Source organism: Equus quagga, unplaced genomic scaffold (assembly GCF_021613505.1).
Source record: "Equus quagga isolate Etosha38 unplaced genomic scaffold, UCLA_HA_Equagga_1.0 73442_RagTag, whole genome shotgun sequence".
Taxonomy (NCBI): Eukaryota; Metazoa; Chordata; class Mammalia; order Perissodactyla; family Equidae; genus Equus; species Equus quagga.
In genome coordinates this window covers 11,747,794-11,765,693 of record NW_025802777.1, presented here as the reverse complement: position 1 = coordinate 11,765,693, position 17,900 = coordinate 11,747,794, and the positions used below count along the sequence as shown (strand labels likewise).

The 17,900-nt window shown below is 39.0% G+C and overlaps 1 protein-coding gene across 1 annotated transcript; it reads right to left on the bottom strand.

Annotated features, from left to right (window-relative positions):
* Window positions 1–5,096: 5,096 nt before the first annotated feature.
* Window positions 5,097–5,988, bottom strand: LOC124234289 (keratin-associated protein 11-1-like). Its single transcript, XM_046651572.1, has one exon. The coding sequence runs from the start codon at window positions 5,918–5,920 to the stop codon at window positions 5,459–5,461; it is 462 nt and encodes a 153-aa protein (XP_046507528.1). The 5' UTR covers window positions 5,921–5,988; the 3' UTR covers window positions 5,097–5,458.
* Between the last annotated feature and the right edge of the window lie 11,912 nt (window positions 5,989–17,900).

The window sequence follows — 17,900 nt, the reverse complement described above, 5'->3', positions numbered from 1 at the left end:
ATTTCTGGTCTCTCAGCAACCTTTTTATAAATATGTAGTTGCATGAATCTGATCAGTAGAAAGATACAGTAATAAAGAGCATGACTACACCGGAGTTTTTACCAAGTCTGCTTTCTTTACCAGAGAAATTCTCAGAAAATATAGTATGAGCACAATAGAGTTGCTCTTGCAATTAACCCCATTAAGCTCCTCAAGTCCAAATCCATAAAAGGGAATATGTTCCAATACCTACCTACACAAAGGAATTTCAATACAAAGCCCAGAACAGTTTGGTTACAACTTTCCTATGAGAAAATTACCCTAATCTTTTCTTTAAGAACTATTTTTTTCTTTAGGATTTATACCTACATCTATTTCTTCCAGTAAACTGTAAGGTGCATGCAGTGGTTAATGTTATGTGTCAACTTGACCAGGCCACAGTTCTCAGATATTTTGTCAAACATTATCTGGATGTTTCTGGATGTGAGGGTGTTTTGGATGAGATTAACATTTAAATTGGTGAACTTTGAGTAAAGCAGTTTGCCCTCCATAATGTAGGTGGGCCTCATACAATCAGTTGAAGGCCTGAATAGAACAAAAGACTGACCTCTCTAAAGCAAGAAGGAATTCTGCCAGCAGACAGCCTCCAAACTTGAACTGCAGTGTCAGGTTTTCCCTGGGTCTCCAGCCTGATGGCCTACCCTGTGGATTCTGGACTTGCCAACCTCCAAAATCATATGAGCCAATTCCTTAAAATAAACGAATCTCTCTCTCTCTATGCACACACACACACACACACACACACATCCAATTGTTCAATTTCTCTAGAGAACCCTGACTAATATAGTACATCAATTATTAATTAGACTTTCAATTATAGAAATGACTAATACAGCTAGATCTGATACTGCTGTGCAGAAAAGAAAGAGAAACACTGAGATCGATTAGGAGCTTATTGCAAAAGTCTAGTATAAGGTAGTATAAGGTAATGATTTCTCATAGTAGGTAGGGAAAAAGACAGAAAGAATTGTTACATTACTGAAGAATTAAACGCGTGAAGTTAGGGAGAACAGGAGTAAAAACTGATGAGACAATTTCAATCCAAAGTGACTTGGAAGATGGTAGAAGCATTAACCAAGAGGTAAAAATCAGTTTTATGACAAGTTTTAGTAAAAGAATATTTCATTTTAGTGAAAGAGTCTTCTCTGCCATTATGGAATTGAGGAATTCCTAAGAAAACTTGCATTAAAATGCTTAATGGAGGAAAAATGCTTAATGGAGCCCCTTAATTGGGGCTAAACTTTTAGCCCCAAAATAATGAAGTCATTTTTCATGAAGAAATTTCAGTAGTAAGCTGGTTTATGACAGTAAGTATTGGCTATGAAACCTACACATCTCTAAACAAATCCTACCTTTGACCACACCCAGTTCTTGCTCAAGAGTAATCACCTGTCTTTCTTACAGGTCCTAGCATTGTCATTAACATAATTCTTACATATTATCATCTCTTTTATTATCCATTTTTATAGTAAAGCACAGAACAACCTACATAAAGCAATTATGTTTGTTTATAATAGCTTTTTGCCTGTGTTAATGGGAACTGGCTCTTGATCGTAATTATTTTGTAATCTGAAGTGTGCGACACAAATCATATCCCTGACTAATAAGCTATATTATCACCAATTTGAGTTTTGAAAATTTCTTTGAATTTTATTATAAGACATCTTTCTGGAAAAGCCCATCAGGCAGTTAAATATAGAAAAGTAAAGTATCTGAAAGAAGTTGGAGTTAGAGATCCTAATCAATAAAGACCTCAGATTCATAAAGGCTAGCACAAAGCACTTCAGATATGGAGGCATTTATAAATCCCTAAGTGCAAGTTGGAGTGTCCTAAAAATCTACAGAGATCAAGTAGGTATTTACCGAGGCAAAGGTCAAATTGCACAGCCCACCTTCTCTGAAGACAGAGAGCAATCTGAGAGGGAACTGGTGTGGGTCTGTATCCCAATATGTCAACCAATCCTACTTGCCATTAAACCAATTATCAGCACATTCCCTTGAGTCTTACAGGCTTTATTTCTACCAGATTTAAAGTCAAATATTCCAGAGGCTGCTTGTAGTTTCAATTTTTATCATTGTTGTATTATAAATAGATTCATATAAGACAAAGAGTAGAAAAATCTACCTTTTTCAGAGACCTTATGTGGTATTGCACCTTGGTAAGCACTTATAAGCATTTATCGGCGAAAAGCACATGGAAGCCCTAAGGGGAAGCTATAGAAGAAAATATAAAAGGTCTAGAGAAATTGTTCTCCCTAACTAAGCTATGAGCTTCATAAGGGCAAGAATCATACTGGCTTTGTTTACCACCACATAACTAGCACCTAACATAGAAGCTGGAACATCAGAGGTACTCTAGTGTTTGTGGAAGGAAGGAAGGGTTTTGATTTGGTTTTGAGCCAAATATGATAATGTCCCAGAGACAATGGCCAAGGAACTTCTCAATGCCTAAAATTCCATTTTAAGTTGTTTTCATCACTAGAGTATAAATGTCCTCTATGTCCCCAAACTTTCAGTAAAGTCTGTTAGACACACAAATGGCTTGTGTAAGTGGATTTTGTAGAAATCAACAGAAGGAAGTGATGCCGAGATGTCTGAATCATTATAGTCTGCACAGAAACAGACTATAGATTTAGAAGAAAATCCATAAAATGAGCTAATTCTTTTAAAGTAAACATTTAAAGCCAGAGAAGTTTAGGAATAAAAAACTAAGTCATCTTCCCCCAAACTCTCCACTCTCAGGTTCCTCAGAGATGCTAGGAGCAGCCAGGACTCTCACGAAACAGGAAGAGGAGATGGAGAAAGTCAATTTCACATTTTTTGTTTTTGTTTCTGTTTGGGGTTTTGGAGGGGGGGAGTTTTTTTGGTTTTTTGGTCAGGAAGATTGTTCCTGAGCTAACATCTGTGCCAGTCTTCCTCTATTTTGTATGTGGGACACCACCACAGCATGGCTTGATGAGCGGTGTGTAGGTCTGCACCCAGGATCCGAACCCATGCATTCCGAGCCACCAAAGCAGAGTACGCAAACTTAACCACTACACCACCAGGTCAGCCTGCCAATTTCCCTTTAAGATCAAATGGCAGGATGCCCCAGCTGATACCTGGGATACACACATACTATCTCAGCTTATTCCTGAAAACAGTTGCATAAGATGCTATCATTATCTCTACTTCACAGGTGAGCTAAGCTTTAAGGAGTTTAACAAACCTGCAGCCAAGCGGCAGAACCAGGATTTGAACCAAAGGACCTCAAACTGCTTCCCCACGGCTAGAGGATATCACATACAAGATGCATTTCTAAGCCCTAGACCAAGAAGAGAAGGAAATATCACTGCTCCAGCTTTGGAAAGACTGTCCTCAAAGACAAACTTTGAAACTTTACAATTTATTATGAAATAAACAAAGAATGGAGTGAATTTTCAAAGTTCAAGAACAAATAGAAGAGCTGTAATAGCAAAAGAGATGATTCCCCAAACAGAAATAAAAGCAGGGAAATAGGCTGGCAGGATAGCTACCACATCCTTGACTGTTCACACCGTCGCAATAAATAGCTCAAGCAAAAGTTCATTCATATCAGCCCATAAAACCAATGTTGTTGTATATTACTAATATATATCTTATATATTAGAGATTATTAGCCATCTAAATAAAAAGAAAGAAAAATCATCTCTGTCCTAACAATATTTATTGAAACCTAGAAAGCTGAAGAATATAAAACAAACAAGAACACATTTAAAAAAATAATTTGTTAACCTCCGAAAAACTTCGAATTTTCCAAATCATATGTGACATGACTGAAATTAACAATAAGTGAGAGTTCTACAAACGACAGCTTTGAAGGGACCATTTAGGGTTCCCCTAGTGATTTATATTTTAGGATAAACCAGAGCATTTGTGAAAGCCAGAGTATTACTTTAAAAAACAAGGGACATGGAACTAATGTATAATAAAAGCCACGCCTAGCTTTAATGAGCTATTACTGTGACTCATACATACTAACATTTCTTTGATTCTTTTATTCCAAGAGTAGAGTCAGCAATATGAAAAACTGAAAATGCTCTATCTATTTAGAAATCATGTATACATTTTTCCTCTCTAAAAACCATTAGGGAAATAAAAAAACCATTTTGCGGTAACATCAATGATCAGATTCTCTAAGAGGCACTTAGTACCTCTATCATGAGAAAAGGCACTCACTGCTCATGGCCCACACACCTTGGATGTCTCCATTTTCTGTAAAAATCTTCCTCTCCTCTTTCTCCTTGAACAACTCAGAAAAGGAAATATAGAGACATATTTCTGAACGTAACAGAGGATAAGGACAAAAGCAAACCAATTGGTGGCCAGTTCTCACTTTCTAAAAACAGCAAAAGGAGTTTGCAGGTCGACCAGCAGTCCAGATGGTTGATTTGATCAGTGGGTGGGTTCCAGTGCAGAGCAAGCACTAAATAAAGCTCTAAGTGTTAAAATAAACCAACACGTTTTCGAAGCTTGTGTTTAAGTCTCTACTGCCAAGATCTGTCAAATCTCCAGAGACCTAATTTACTCAGAGCACGTTTGGGGGTCCACCAATCTGCTGCAGCAAGTGAAGGGAATACAAAGCTGGGATCACCCCTTAGATGCCATGAATCTCAGGGCCTGGAAACCAACTTCCCCATCCTTCCTCCTTCTCCCTCCATCCCGTCTAATCATGGAGGGATCTTTTGCAAAGTTTTCCACTGTGGCCTTCTGATGAAGTAAGACTCTGAGCTCTATCTGACTCCGCAGCCCCCTTCGCTGTACCATTTCCCAAACTACTTGGTTTCCAGGTAACTTTCTTTTTCCTACAAGGATATTATTCTGTAAGCCCATAAAAATTGGGGAAAATATAGAAGACAAGTCACTCTACTTCACTACATGTCCAAAGACTCTCTAACCAAGTATAGTATAAGGTAATCCCTTGCTTGTCATGAAACACAATGACTGAACCCAGAGAAGAAAATCAGACCCTGATCACCAAAGGATGATTCATAGACAGCAAAAACCCTCGCAAATAAAGAACTCTATGGAGACATACATTTGCAATGCCACAATGCAGCTTTATTGAGAAATACAGAGTGAGACACGTTCCCTTTTCCAGAGGCACAAAAGCAGGAGCCAGGAGACAAAGCAGCAAAGCCAAAACAAGCCAAAACCATCAGAGACTGAGGCGTTGGTGGTAAAGTTTCTGGGAACATCCAGAGGCATACATGATTGGTGCTGGCCAGAAAAATCTTAGATTGCCAAAGGTAGCTTATTCAGGGCTAGCAGCTAGCAATCAGGCAGTCAGAACAGGGGTCAGCAATGAAGAGTTCTTCAGGTACAGGCAGCATGTTGGAAGATCCTGGAAACATAGCTGGCAGGTCATGGAGTCTTGGTTCGCTCGCTGGTTCCTACACACCTAGCAAATTCTTCGGCAGCTGGACACACAGGACTGCTGGTACGTCCTGGAGACCCCGCAGGCTGGTTGGCAGACAGTGGAGACTCCTCCCACTGGTTGGCACACAGTAGAGATGCTGCCCAGAGGCTGACAGCCACTAGAGATGAAAGTAAGTGGCTGCCTGCAGGTAGTTGAGCAAGGATTAGAGACACAGGTCGTTTGTCGAGAGCAGGTCACCTGGCCCGGTCTAGAGACGCAGGACGTTTGCTGGTAACAGCTTGGCTGGCAAACAGGGGGCTCACAACAAGTCTCCTGACAGTGGTCCAGGAGCCAGGAGCCAGTTTGGAAGGAACTGGGCAAGTAGATGCCACTCAGGCAGTCGGTATCATGGGTAGAAGGTACGGCAACTTGGGCCACTGGGACCGTGCATCGTCCTCCAATTGGCCTGGAAGAGCAGTGCCTTGTGGAGCAGTTGTAGGACATGGTGCCAGACAGAGAGCTGTGGGTAACTTGCTGAAGCTAGCTCCTGAATTGTGAATGTCAGTTCAGGCTGCCGAGCTTTTATATATACTTGCTGGTGGGTGGGGTTCCCACCCTCATCTTCCTGGCTTCTTTGGCTCAGACCAGCTTGCCTTAGAACATCTTGTGAATCTCCAGGTTAATTGTCTCTTGAGAGGCCTTCATCCTCATAAAGAGAAGTTTAGTAGTTTGGTAACTAAATCATAAGGCTTCTATACTGTCCTTGGTCCCAGGATTAAGAAGGTTGGTTGAAGCTTCAAAGCTGTTGGTCATCCCAGCCCACACTTCATCCCTTATTAATCTTGCTTGGACACAATGAGTGTCGATCTGACAGTAACACAAAACATGCCACCATCCTACCATCACATACTCTCTCCCTTCTAACCAGCACTAATTACAAACCCACGCTGTGTTTGCGTTGTTGTTGGTACTTAATGTGTTTTAAGCATAACTTAATCAGTCACTCTTCCATAGCTAACGGGGCTTCTAATGGATAAGGAAAACTCTTGAATATGCTTCAAGATGACAATGAAAAAACCTGTCAGGACAAAGGACAGAACGATATATATCCAGAGTACGAGCTGGCTCAGAAAATTAATCAAGTGACCGGAGCAAGATGCCTGCAAGAAGGTTAGAGGGCAATGGCACTCATCTTTTATGTTCAAGAAGCAATGCAAATTAGAAGCTAATTAAGTGGGACTGCATCTGTAGCCAAGCCCCTTTCTAAATAAATTGGATGAGTTTTATTCCTAAAATTTTTAATCTAATAGCAATGGATAAGAATAACTCATAAGATTCATTAATATGCCAGTGGAACAGGCTTAGATAATTTTTAAGATTATTATAACATTAATTTGAAAAGGTATGGTGTCTTTCTCCTAAGATGCTGGATATATTCAAAAGATATTTATTTTCACACAAATACTTATAGATCAGATGCATTTTTATTGTGGAACAACCAAAGGCTCTTCAAGGTCATTGTCTCCATCAGGGATAAGGCGAGGAGAGAGTCGCGGGAAGCAAGCACTTATCAACGTTTGGTAAGGAATGGATGTGTGAACAGTGTGCTATAATATTTAATTATTCTTTTTATTCTTGGGGAAACCATATAAGAATATCATTCTCTTTTATTTAATCTCACTACAATATAGTCAATTCTGAACACCAAAATGACTGATCCTTTTGGTCCACCTGTTCACAACCATTTCAACTCTGGTAAAATATGTCACTTCGACATAGCTTAAGTGATCGGTAATATTTCTACATCAAAACAGCTGTAAGATCTGACTCATTTGGTAAACTGGCTTCCATGGGGTAGGAGAGGGGACAACAGTGAATTTCCACATGTCTGAGGGCTACAGGAAGACTATATTTTAAACATCCACAAGACAAACAGCGTTATGTTAGAACTCATCAGAAGTCTCTTTGCAAAGGGCTTCATTCATCTCTTTTCATTCCACTAAAGCCATGTTGGGAGCTCCCCAAGTCTCTAATTGGAGGCTAATAACACACCCAAACAGATGATGCTGTGCTGTGGGCTGTATCATAATTCCCAGGGAGCAGACCGTCTTTCCCTCTGTGAATCGCAATGTGTTCTCAGGTATAGGGAGAAGTTAACGAGATGACTACTTTCCACGATGTGGTAACTATGTTCTTCCCACCATGGGGAATGTCCTAGTTGATGTTTGAAGATTAGAGTCCCTGGTAACAGGAGCTGGCTTGGTTGTTTTAAAATGAATGAGTAGTTTACTGGCTTCTACCAGCTATGGATTCATAGGCTGCTGTGGAAAAGTACTTAGTCACGTAAATTGATCAAGCAATGGGAGCAAAAAAGTGAAGTCAATAGTAAAGTTATACAGAAGTTTTCAGCACCCATTGCCAAATTTCTGATATGGCAGAGACTTTTATAAATCATTACCCAGTTTTGCTTCCTCCTTTCCACTGAAAGTTGAAAATTACAGTAAAAGGATCCTAGAAAATATCTTCCATCAGCTTCAGGAGAAAAGGAGATGAACATTTTTGAAAACACAACTCTCTCCCAGGTACTGAGTTAGAGGCTTTACATACACCATCGCATCGAATGCTTCCAGCAACCTGTGGAGTAGGTATCATGTCACATGAAGGAGCTGAAGTTTGGGAAGGTTGAAGAGCTGGCCGAGGTCATGCAGTCTATATTTGACTAAATTGAGATTCGAATAAAACAGAGCCATGAGCTGTCAACCTGCATTGGGGATATTTAAATATAATGAGATGCCTTCATTAAAGTTCAAGCAAAAATTTATAAAAATGAATCAATCAATCAATATTCCATTGGTGACACTACAAAAGATGTAGTCTACATTTCTCTTCCTGTTTCATCAATTGATTAACACAACAAAAATAAAAAAAATTAAAATAGTAAGTTATAAGCTCTGCTATGCTTATACTTCATGTGTTTTTTTCATTCTATATATCTTTGACAATTTTTACTTCATTATAATAAAATACAAAATCACCACAAACAAAGCAGGAAGAGATGGAGAGCCGTCAATAGCTTGAAGCTATGATTTGAAATTACAATTATTTGTAATGGCGATGCGTGCAACTAATTGTTAGAGAACAGCAGAGAAGTGAATTGGTTTTTCAAGTCTAGGTTGCAAGATCTTTCTGAAAAAGCAGGATTCACAAACTCCAAAATCACTTTAAAATTATCTTTTACCAAATGGTCTTCTTCCAGTTACAAAGTAAGCCAAACCAATAGTTTCCTTAAGTATGGGCTTGTGCCGCATAGCAATGTTTCCATCAGTGATGGACAGCATATACAACAGTGGTCTCATAAGATCCGATCCATATAGCCTAGGTGTGTAGTAGGCTCTACCATCTAGGTTTGTATAAGTACACTCTATCATGTTTACACAATGACAAAATCGCCTAATGATGCATTTCTCAGAACATATCCCCATCGTTAAGTGAAGCATGTCTGTAATTAAATCTAAGGGATCCACTCAACAGATTGCTGTCTATTTAAGACCTGAAAAATGGCAGGCTCTGTGGAAAACAGATAGGACTGGTGCCTCACACCGTCCAATGTAAAGTTAGGAAAGCTACTGAATACTCTTGCACATTCAGCTTTTAGATGCAAGCATGTAGACTCTTCATTTGGCTTCACTGTAAGTTTCAACAGTGAAGAAATATGCCCTGACAACCACGTGAAGCTAGAAGAAACTCTACACAACCCTAATTCTACAGTGTTGTCAAATGAAATCAATAAATCATCCTTTCATTGAAAGGTAAGAAAAAATTGTACAGCCAGTAGCTATCACTACGTAGTTATGTGGAACATGAAACTTCAACTCAGTAAAAGACTTGTGAGGATTATTCTTGTGTCTGCAGTGCACAAAGTGAGGGGTGGGTGTGATGAGAGCAGAGGAGGAGAGATTAAAGGGCTACTACCCATTATCTTCATCACTGATGGATAATTTGCTCTCGTTTGTAGAGAACAATCTTAAGTCTTATACAATAATTATCACAGACTGGAAATGAGCAATTCTTTCTCTCAAAACTGAATCACAGCAATCACTTACAAGGCCAAGGGTTTGAGAGTAAAATGAATTAAGAACGTGTGGGAGGCTGAAGTTTTGACATGCAGGAAGGATATTTTTCATCACAAAGTTGGTAATAATGTTGGTCAATTCCGGTTCAAAAAAAACCACCTAGTCTCATCAAACGAAGAAAGAGTGAACTTGCTGAAAAATTAATAAACATAAAATGAGATTTTGTCATTCTGCACTTTTTCAGGATGCTCACACTCTCAAATTGGAGCTATTTATTAACCCTTAGGAAATATTAAAAGAGAATTCAGAAATTTAAGTACAGAATATAAAGCTTGTTTTAAAAGTTAAATACATCTTCGTTGAATTGTTCGGCCTTTTTTTTCAAATTCCCACAGACCTCTGGGTTCAATCTCCAGAATCCTTATTAACCAAGACATTATAAGCCCCCAAAGGCTGAGTGATTTGGAGCACAAAACTGAACTAAAATTCGTTTTCCAAATTCCTTTCAAAAAGCATCAATCATAAGAAAGTTTGAATCTTTGGGACTGGAGGGAAGCGCAGGGCTGAAAGCAGAAGGTAGTAGAAGTGAGCAAAGACCAGAAAAATAGTTGCTGTTGTTAGAACTTGAAAATTGCAGTCACCAGCTGCATGACTTGTATAAAAATAAACCCTCAGAGGATAGTGTCCAAGTTGAGCAATCCTAAACTGGACCACCATTCTCTTTCTCTTGATGCCTTTTTTCAAATTCACGTAATTTTTCATGTGCACCTTCATTGGGATCAAATCAGGGTGCTCTCAACAAAGGTGAGTAGAATCTCAAGTTTTGGGGCCACAATAAATTCTCATGTGGGAAAGCCCATGTGTTGCTGGCATGTCCTGGTCTTTCAAGTAATGAGGTGAACTCACTCGTGACCATACGTGAGTAATGTTTATGTAGGAAGCCTGAGGGAGAAGGTTCAAAGTCAAGATGTATTATCCTTCTCTGATTCAGAATTATTCAGGACCTACTAGGTACCCAGCAAAGTAAGGATGCTGGGAGGTAAGTAGGAGATGGAAGAAGGGTAAGGTAGGTCTGGTCTTAGCATCACCTAGCTGACTTGTGCTTATCCCTTTTCAACACAGCCCTTCTTAGTCTGGTCCACCCATCCAGGGGATTAGGACTGTAGCATTAGGACAGCACTATCCCAGATTAGTAACTAGACTGTCAGAACTGGATCTTAAAGTCCTCTAGTCCAATACTCTCATCTGACTGATGAGAAACTAACTCCCAGAGAGGGAGCAGCTTTGCCAAGGGTATGAGACATTCTTGCGCCCTCATTCAAAATTGTCTCATCTCATTTCTTACTGCATCCTCTTTGTGCAGGCTTAAGCCAGCTTCATGGTGTGCACCCAGACACTGTTTCCTTCACTCCGGGGCTACTCATACTTCTTATTTCCTATCCGAGGTCTTTTCTGATGCCATGGCAAGGGAAGTTCACACTAACTTACTCTGCATTCATGTGTGTAACAACCAGAAGTGGGGCCGTGCTTGAGCAACAGAGGATGCAAACCAATGGGCAAGTGCTTCCACCTTTCATCCTCCAGGAGATAGTTCTAAACTATTTCATAAAGTTGCACAGAATCATGCATGAGTTGCTTGCAGTGGCGGCCGACTTGATAACATTTTCTTATGGCAGCTTCCCCTTCCTCTCTTTCATTCCCTTGTGCTGCATTCCCTGGAATGAAATTCCCAAATGAACTGTCTCAAGCTCTGCTTTTAGGGGAGCTCAGATTAAGACAACGGGTTTCAAACACTTTCTATTTGAAAGAGTTGAGAAAAATGGCTGGTCCTGCTAATCCTTAGTTCAGAGTCCCTAAAGGTACATACATGTGTCTATCCTTGCAATCCTAGGAAAAATCTTGAACTCAAACTGAGCATCAAACAAGTACCATTTGGATTAGAGCCATTTCTGAAATGACCAAATAAGAAACTGCAAAAATTCTTAAACACAGCTAGAAGGTAGGCAGATTTTTTAATTTCTTCCAAGTAATGTCAATCACACTCTGTTGTTTCCTTAGCATAGGCTGGTCCCTAAGAGATGACACCTCAAACACTAAAGGGTTGGAATATCTTATTGTTGTCAGTTTGATATCTCAGTTGTTTTCCAAAATGAAGGACACTTTCTTCCAAAGTGAGTTGTGTGCTGACTATGGAATGCAAGGTAATTTTAGGTAGTAAATGGACAAACACACTTTAACAGTCATGTATCTATTTTTTAATGTATTAATAAAATATGGCTAGGTTATCTACGCTATAATTTCATGGATACCATTACATAAGATGAAGGTTAAGTTTTTCTGCTTAAAAAGTAAATTAATATAAATAAAGTGTTAGTTCAATCATGACGAGCTTAATATGAAAATATAGCAAAAATTCTCATGATAAAAGTCATGACAGAAGTTTAATGAATATTTAAGTGGTTTAATGGCTTAATAAGAGGGTTTAATAGATATCTAAGAAATAAATATTTTAAGTGGTTTAATAAATATTTTTTTAATTCAACTCATCTTAATTCAGAGAATGTGACACAACACTCACACACATATGCATTTATGCTGCAAAAGCTCTGTTCCCTCTTCTGCTTATCAATTACTTTGCAACAAATCACCCCAAAATTTAGCAGCTAAAGTATTATGCCTACAGATTCTGTGGTTAGGAATTTGGACAAAGCACAGCAAGGCTAGTTTTTCTCTGCAGCGGGGTGCATGGAGATGGGAAGGAGGGGAAGCTGGGAGCTGTGACTATCTGTCTAAAAGTTCATTCACTCACGTGACTCTCAGTCAATGCTTGTTGTCAGCCAGGATACCTATGAGTGGCCTGTCATGTGACCAGGACTTCTCCAGCATAGTGGCTGGTTCCAAGAGTGACAATCCCAAAAGAGAGCATTAGGCAGAAGCTTTATAGTTTTTTATGACCTAGGTTCCAAGGTCACACAAGATCACTTTCGCCACACTCTATGTCTCAAGGCACCACAAGGTCCATGTCCGAGGGAAAGTGAAATAGATTCCACCTCTTGGTGAGGGAGTGGCAAAATTCTGGACAAGAATATGGGACTGAAAACATCATTTCGGCCATGAGGTGAAAATTTCTGCTTTTCCTAAGTTGCCGGGGTGCCAGATGGAAATCCCTGAGAGGGACTTAGTGAACGCTCAGAAAATCTGCATTTCATGGTCTATTTTGTCAGAAATGTTCAACGTAGACAGACAGCTCATCATCCCCCGTGAATTCCTCATGAAGGGGATTCTTCCAAGAATCAGTACCGATGTGCTGCCCTCAATAGCTTCCTGTAACTGTGCAATTTGATGAGTCTTTGGCTTGAGATGCAGCCACTTACCTGCAGGCCTACGTCCCAAATGCAACAAATCTGGCTAAAGACAGTTCTCAGTACTTTCAAGTAGCTCCAGACACTCAATAGCATATTTTTCTTTTGGTTTTGTGCCTCATTAAACACCATAAAACTCCAGGATCTATGGGGAATACGTGTATTCAGGGACTTCTACAACAGATGAAGTAGGGAGGCATATGGGAGCCCCAGAAGTTACTTGAAACTATGGGAACTCTACCAATCTAAGTCAGCTCTTTAAAGACTACACTGTCTTATATTTTAGATGGAATTGTTTTATACTCTGTTGTGGATTGTAAATTATGAAGGTGGAATTAACATTGGAAGAAAATCCAATTCTGGTAGTAATGCTGAGAAGAGTGAATTGTTCCCACCTACTAGACTGCCTTCCTTTTTCTGCCTCAAGTTTGTATTCAAAGGGTTGGCTTCCTAAGGATGTCTCTTACTGTTAAGGAATTCCCATTATTTAGGGCAAGAGTGAAACGGAGCACAAAACATCTTTTGTGTTTTAAGATAATGTGTCTTTCCCTGCAGGCAACTTAGCCACAGGCCAAGAAGGTGACAGCTCAAGGTAAAGGGTCAGTCTTCTTAGACTAATCATAGAACATTGCTCAGTCCTTGCTTTTCTGACCATGGTTATCTTTGCTATCAAACTGTGAGGTGAACCTAAAGCCAGCAATTGCTTTTGCTAAATAACAAAGGAACTTCTTGTAGGAGAAGAATCAACTGGGCCTGATACCCAATTTCATCTTTCACGTCATCCCTTAACTTCAGTATCCTTTTCCCTTCTTCATAGCAACAGAGCCACCAACTGCTCTTTCTTTGCCCAGAAACCCACTGTGAGCTCCACAGTAAAAATGACTGTGGTTCTGAAGCTTTCAGATTTAGATGTTATTCTAAAAGAGGTACAAAAAAAGCTAAAATGTTGCCCAAAAAAATGAGCATAAGAGAAAAAAATTTAAGAATAACTAGGAAGAGCTAAAGGGAGTGATTAATATGCAATATGAGGGACTATATTAAGTATTATATGTAATTTAAGAATAACAGCACTCCTGGGGCTGGCCCAGTGGTGTAGCGGTTAAGTGCACACGTTCCATTTTGGCGGCCTGGCGTTCACTGGTTCAGATCCTGGGTGTGGACATGGCATCGTGTGGCAAGCTATGCTGTGGTAGGCGTCCCACACATAAAGTAGAGGAACATGGGCATGGATGTTAGCTCAGGGCCAGTCTTCCTCCAAAAAAAAAAAAAAAGCATAATAGCAGTTCTGAATTTAGTGCTGTCCCAGAATCTGGAGCTATAATTCAGAAGATGGGCATGGTAACAGAAATTAATAAGAATCAATCTAAAATGAAAGAGAGAAAATGATTGAAATGTGTGGATGTCTTCAGAAATAATCAATTTTTGAAGAGATGTCTTTTAAATGGTTTTTTTCAGACTAAATTTTCTTCTACATCTGAATATTCAGGCAAAATGATAATTTTCATTAGAGAGTCCAACTAATATAAATGTGTCAAGGGTAATATAATCTATGTGGAAGGGTAGAAACCTGAAGGGCCTCTGATCAGCCAAACCGATGATCTCATTGTCCAGTAGGTAAATACTTCTTTTTCAGACATTCAGACATAATGAACATACCATTCAGATCATCCAGCTCTTAAACTAGACTCTTCAAATAGGATTCTGATATTAATTTGGTTTTCCAATTGGCCTAACCTTCTAGGAAGAAAATGCACTAAGTATCCAGCACAAATAAACTAATCCAATTTCAATGTCAATTAAATTTCCACTCTAGTTTATACATCAGACTCTTGAAAGTTTGGCTAATTTGACTCAGTCCTCCAGAGCCTGCTAACCCTGGGGGAACTTACAAAACCAAAAGGCCTAGCAGGCAAAGCTGAGGAGCAGATCCCGGTCTTCTGGTGATTCTAATTAAAGTGTAGATCCCAGGTCCAATCTGGATAGCTGATCTATCTCCCTCAATGACTAAATCATGTCACCTGCAACAGATAGAGGTACACGTTTCACTCACAGACCATTTTCTAACGTTATCCAGTGAATTCCTCCTTCTCCAAGTACTTTTAGCAAATAGAATTCTTTTTTAAGTGGAATGGTTTAAGTGTAGCAGAGGTTGGACTGACTAAATGACCTTTATGCAAAGTGCCTTCCAGTTTTTTAATCATTCATTGTTGCATATCTAAATATTACACTGTATCAATTGAAATTATTTTTTGCATCTCCCATTGCATTTTCTATTGTTGCATATTTTAAGTATCTTCCTCTTTAGTTATTTACATCGTATATTAGAAGTCCCACAATCTCCCACTTACATACAAATTTAATGCTAAATTCAAAGGTCAATTTACCAAAGAAATTGTATGCCATGGTGAGCTGCCAGGAAAAAATATACCATAATTTCAGGTTCATTTAAGCGAAGACACGGTTTAAATAATTCATCAGAAACATTATTGCTCATTGCAAAACAGTTCTTTAAATGGATCTCCATTTATGTTCCTCATTTATTAACCCTTCTTAAGTTATCAAATTCAAGGAGCATGTCAAAAGTTCCACAAGTGCTTTCCAGAACTTTCCCACTGACTCACCGCCTGACCTTAGGCTGTTCATTGACACTCCCTAGGCATGTTTCATGATCATCTGTAAAACAGTGTTAATGGGATCTGCCTCCCCGGGGAGCTGCAAGACCTGAGTTATGGTTTGCAAAATGCTTTGTGATTCATACATAAAAGGCACTACAAGAAAGCAAACTGTCATTGAGCATTACAAACAGTTTTCATCCCAATTATTTTAAAGTAAGGAAAGATGAATAATCTCGGCTCCCAAAAGATATTAAAGGGGCATAATGTTCCAGAGAATTGTCAAAACTAAGGTGGGCAATTGCTGATTTCCAGTTTCGTTTCTAGGAATGGGAAGTGTCATTCACAGATAAGTGCAGGGAGAGGGAAAACAGAGAGACATAAACTCTTGGCTCTGGGATCTGGCAATAAGAGAGTTTGCCACTTTCAGATTACCCACTGGAATCCAGCCCAAGAGAACTGTAGATGAGAAAGCTTCCTAATCTTCAGCCATCCACCCAAATCTGATGTTGACCTTACACTTCCTAAAGTCGGAGCAATGATTTCCACATCTTAGGGGTAAGAAAATGAAGAGTTAATCCTTATAGGTTTATTCTTATACTGGAGGACATTAAAACTGAAAAACTAAATTCTAAATTGTACAAAGTGATGGTGAGGCATCTATGCTGTAAATTTCCTACACACATCTGAGGAGGAGGCTATGGGGAAAGACATTATACATAGCTTGTAAAGTTACAATGGTTGGCACCAACTAATAATTCCATTTAGCTGTATTGTACTTATTTTCACCTTTAAATTATGACCGCATAGGGAAGAAGTGCATTTTTTCCTATTATCATTTGGTGGATTTCCATATTAAAAAGGCTCCTGGGCACTCTTGGCACTGAAAATATCATAATAATAATTAAAATGATTAACATTCACCCTCTTCCAATTAAGAGAGTGCCTTAACTGCAGTGATCCAGTGGTGAATGTCAATGTCTTGGCTATAGTAGACACAGTGGGACTAGAAGTTAGCAACGAGTAAAGAATGAAAAAGAGAAAAAAAATTAAAGGCAACCATTACAATGATTAAAAAGAAAAAAATTAAAGAAAGAGTGGCCAATAAACTCAGCATAACCAAGGGACTTCTGGAGATATGCTAAAAATTCCATTTTCTCAATAGCCTTGTTAGATTTCCATTACAGAAAACCCGATTTTCCAGTAATTTGTGTAATTTAGATTAAGGAAGCAAAAACCATTGCCTGCCTAAATTATCTCATAGTTTCCTGTGAAGTTACATATAAAAACTAGGCTGTATGACTTAACTAGCTGTGTGACTTGGGCAAAGTATTAACCTCCCTAACCCGCTTTCCTTATCTGTAAAAGGAAATAATAACAGGGTCTACCACATAGAGTTTGTGTGAGGGTCACATAAGGTAATTCCTGGGACATTTGGATAGTCAGTAAATAATTGTTCTCCATTCCCTTTCTCTTTTATTGAAGTCAAGGCTTTGTAGGGGTCTGACTTTTCCCAAATAAAAATTTTAGTTTGTTTAAAATTATAGCAGATTCTTAATCGCATATAGCTTTTTAGTTATTTGTATATGGACAGTCATCCCTCAGTATCCACAGGGGATTGGTTCTAGGACCCTCCAGATACCAAAATCCAAGGATGCTTAGGCGTAGTATTTGCATATAACCCGTGCACATCCTCCTGTATACTTTGTCATCTTTAGATTACTTATAATACATAATACAATGTAATTGCTATGGAAATAGTTGTTATACTGTATCGTTTAGGGAATAATGACAATAAAAAAGTCCATCCATGTTCAGTACAGACTCAACCATAGCAGACCTTTCCATCTGCGGTTGGTCGAATTTGTGGATAGCCGTATGCATATAGCATGCAATTAATGAAATATAGCGCCCAACTGACTTGAAATACTTAACAGTTTCAGTTGCATACTTCTAGATCACAAATAGGGCCCAAGATTCCAACACAAATCCTCGAATTCCATACTAACTATAATTAAAACGCATTGGATCTCTTAATCTTTATAACTATGGCCAAGGACAGCTCACTAGCCTGCCACTAGTCACTATGGTGACAGGGTAAAGGTGGTCCTCCTAAGCTTTAGGAACTAAAGTTCTGAAAGAGGATTCCTGGTGTGGTGGATAATATTTGACTTGGGGATTTTCAACTTTGTCCAAAGTAATGCTAATGACAGTGGAGAACACATGTTTCTAAGAAATATTGGTAGAAACCATTAGGGGGTAGTCTAAAGCAGCCCACAGCCAATGCAAAGATTTTTTAAAGACTCATGTTTTGTCTTAATATAGTAGCAGAACCATTATCATCCTAACAGCCAGCAGCTAATTCTTCTTAAAGAACTGTCTTATTTAGAAAACTGCTTTCAGGGCCAGCCCTGTGGGGTAGTGATTAAAGTTGCAT

Coding starts and splice junctions, on each gene's coding strand:
- LOC124234289 (XM_046651572.1), bottom strand. CDS start 5,920: ATGTCCTACAACTGCTCCACAAGGCACTGCTCTTCCAGGCCAATTGGA.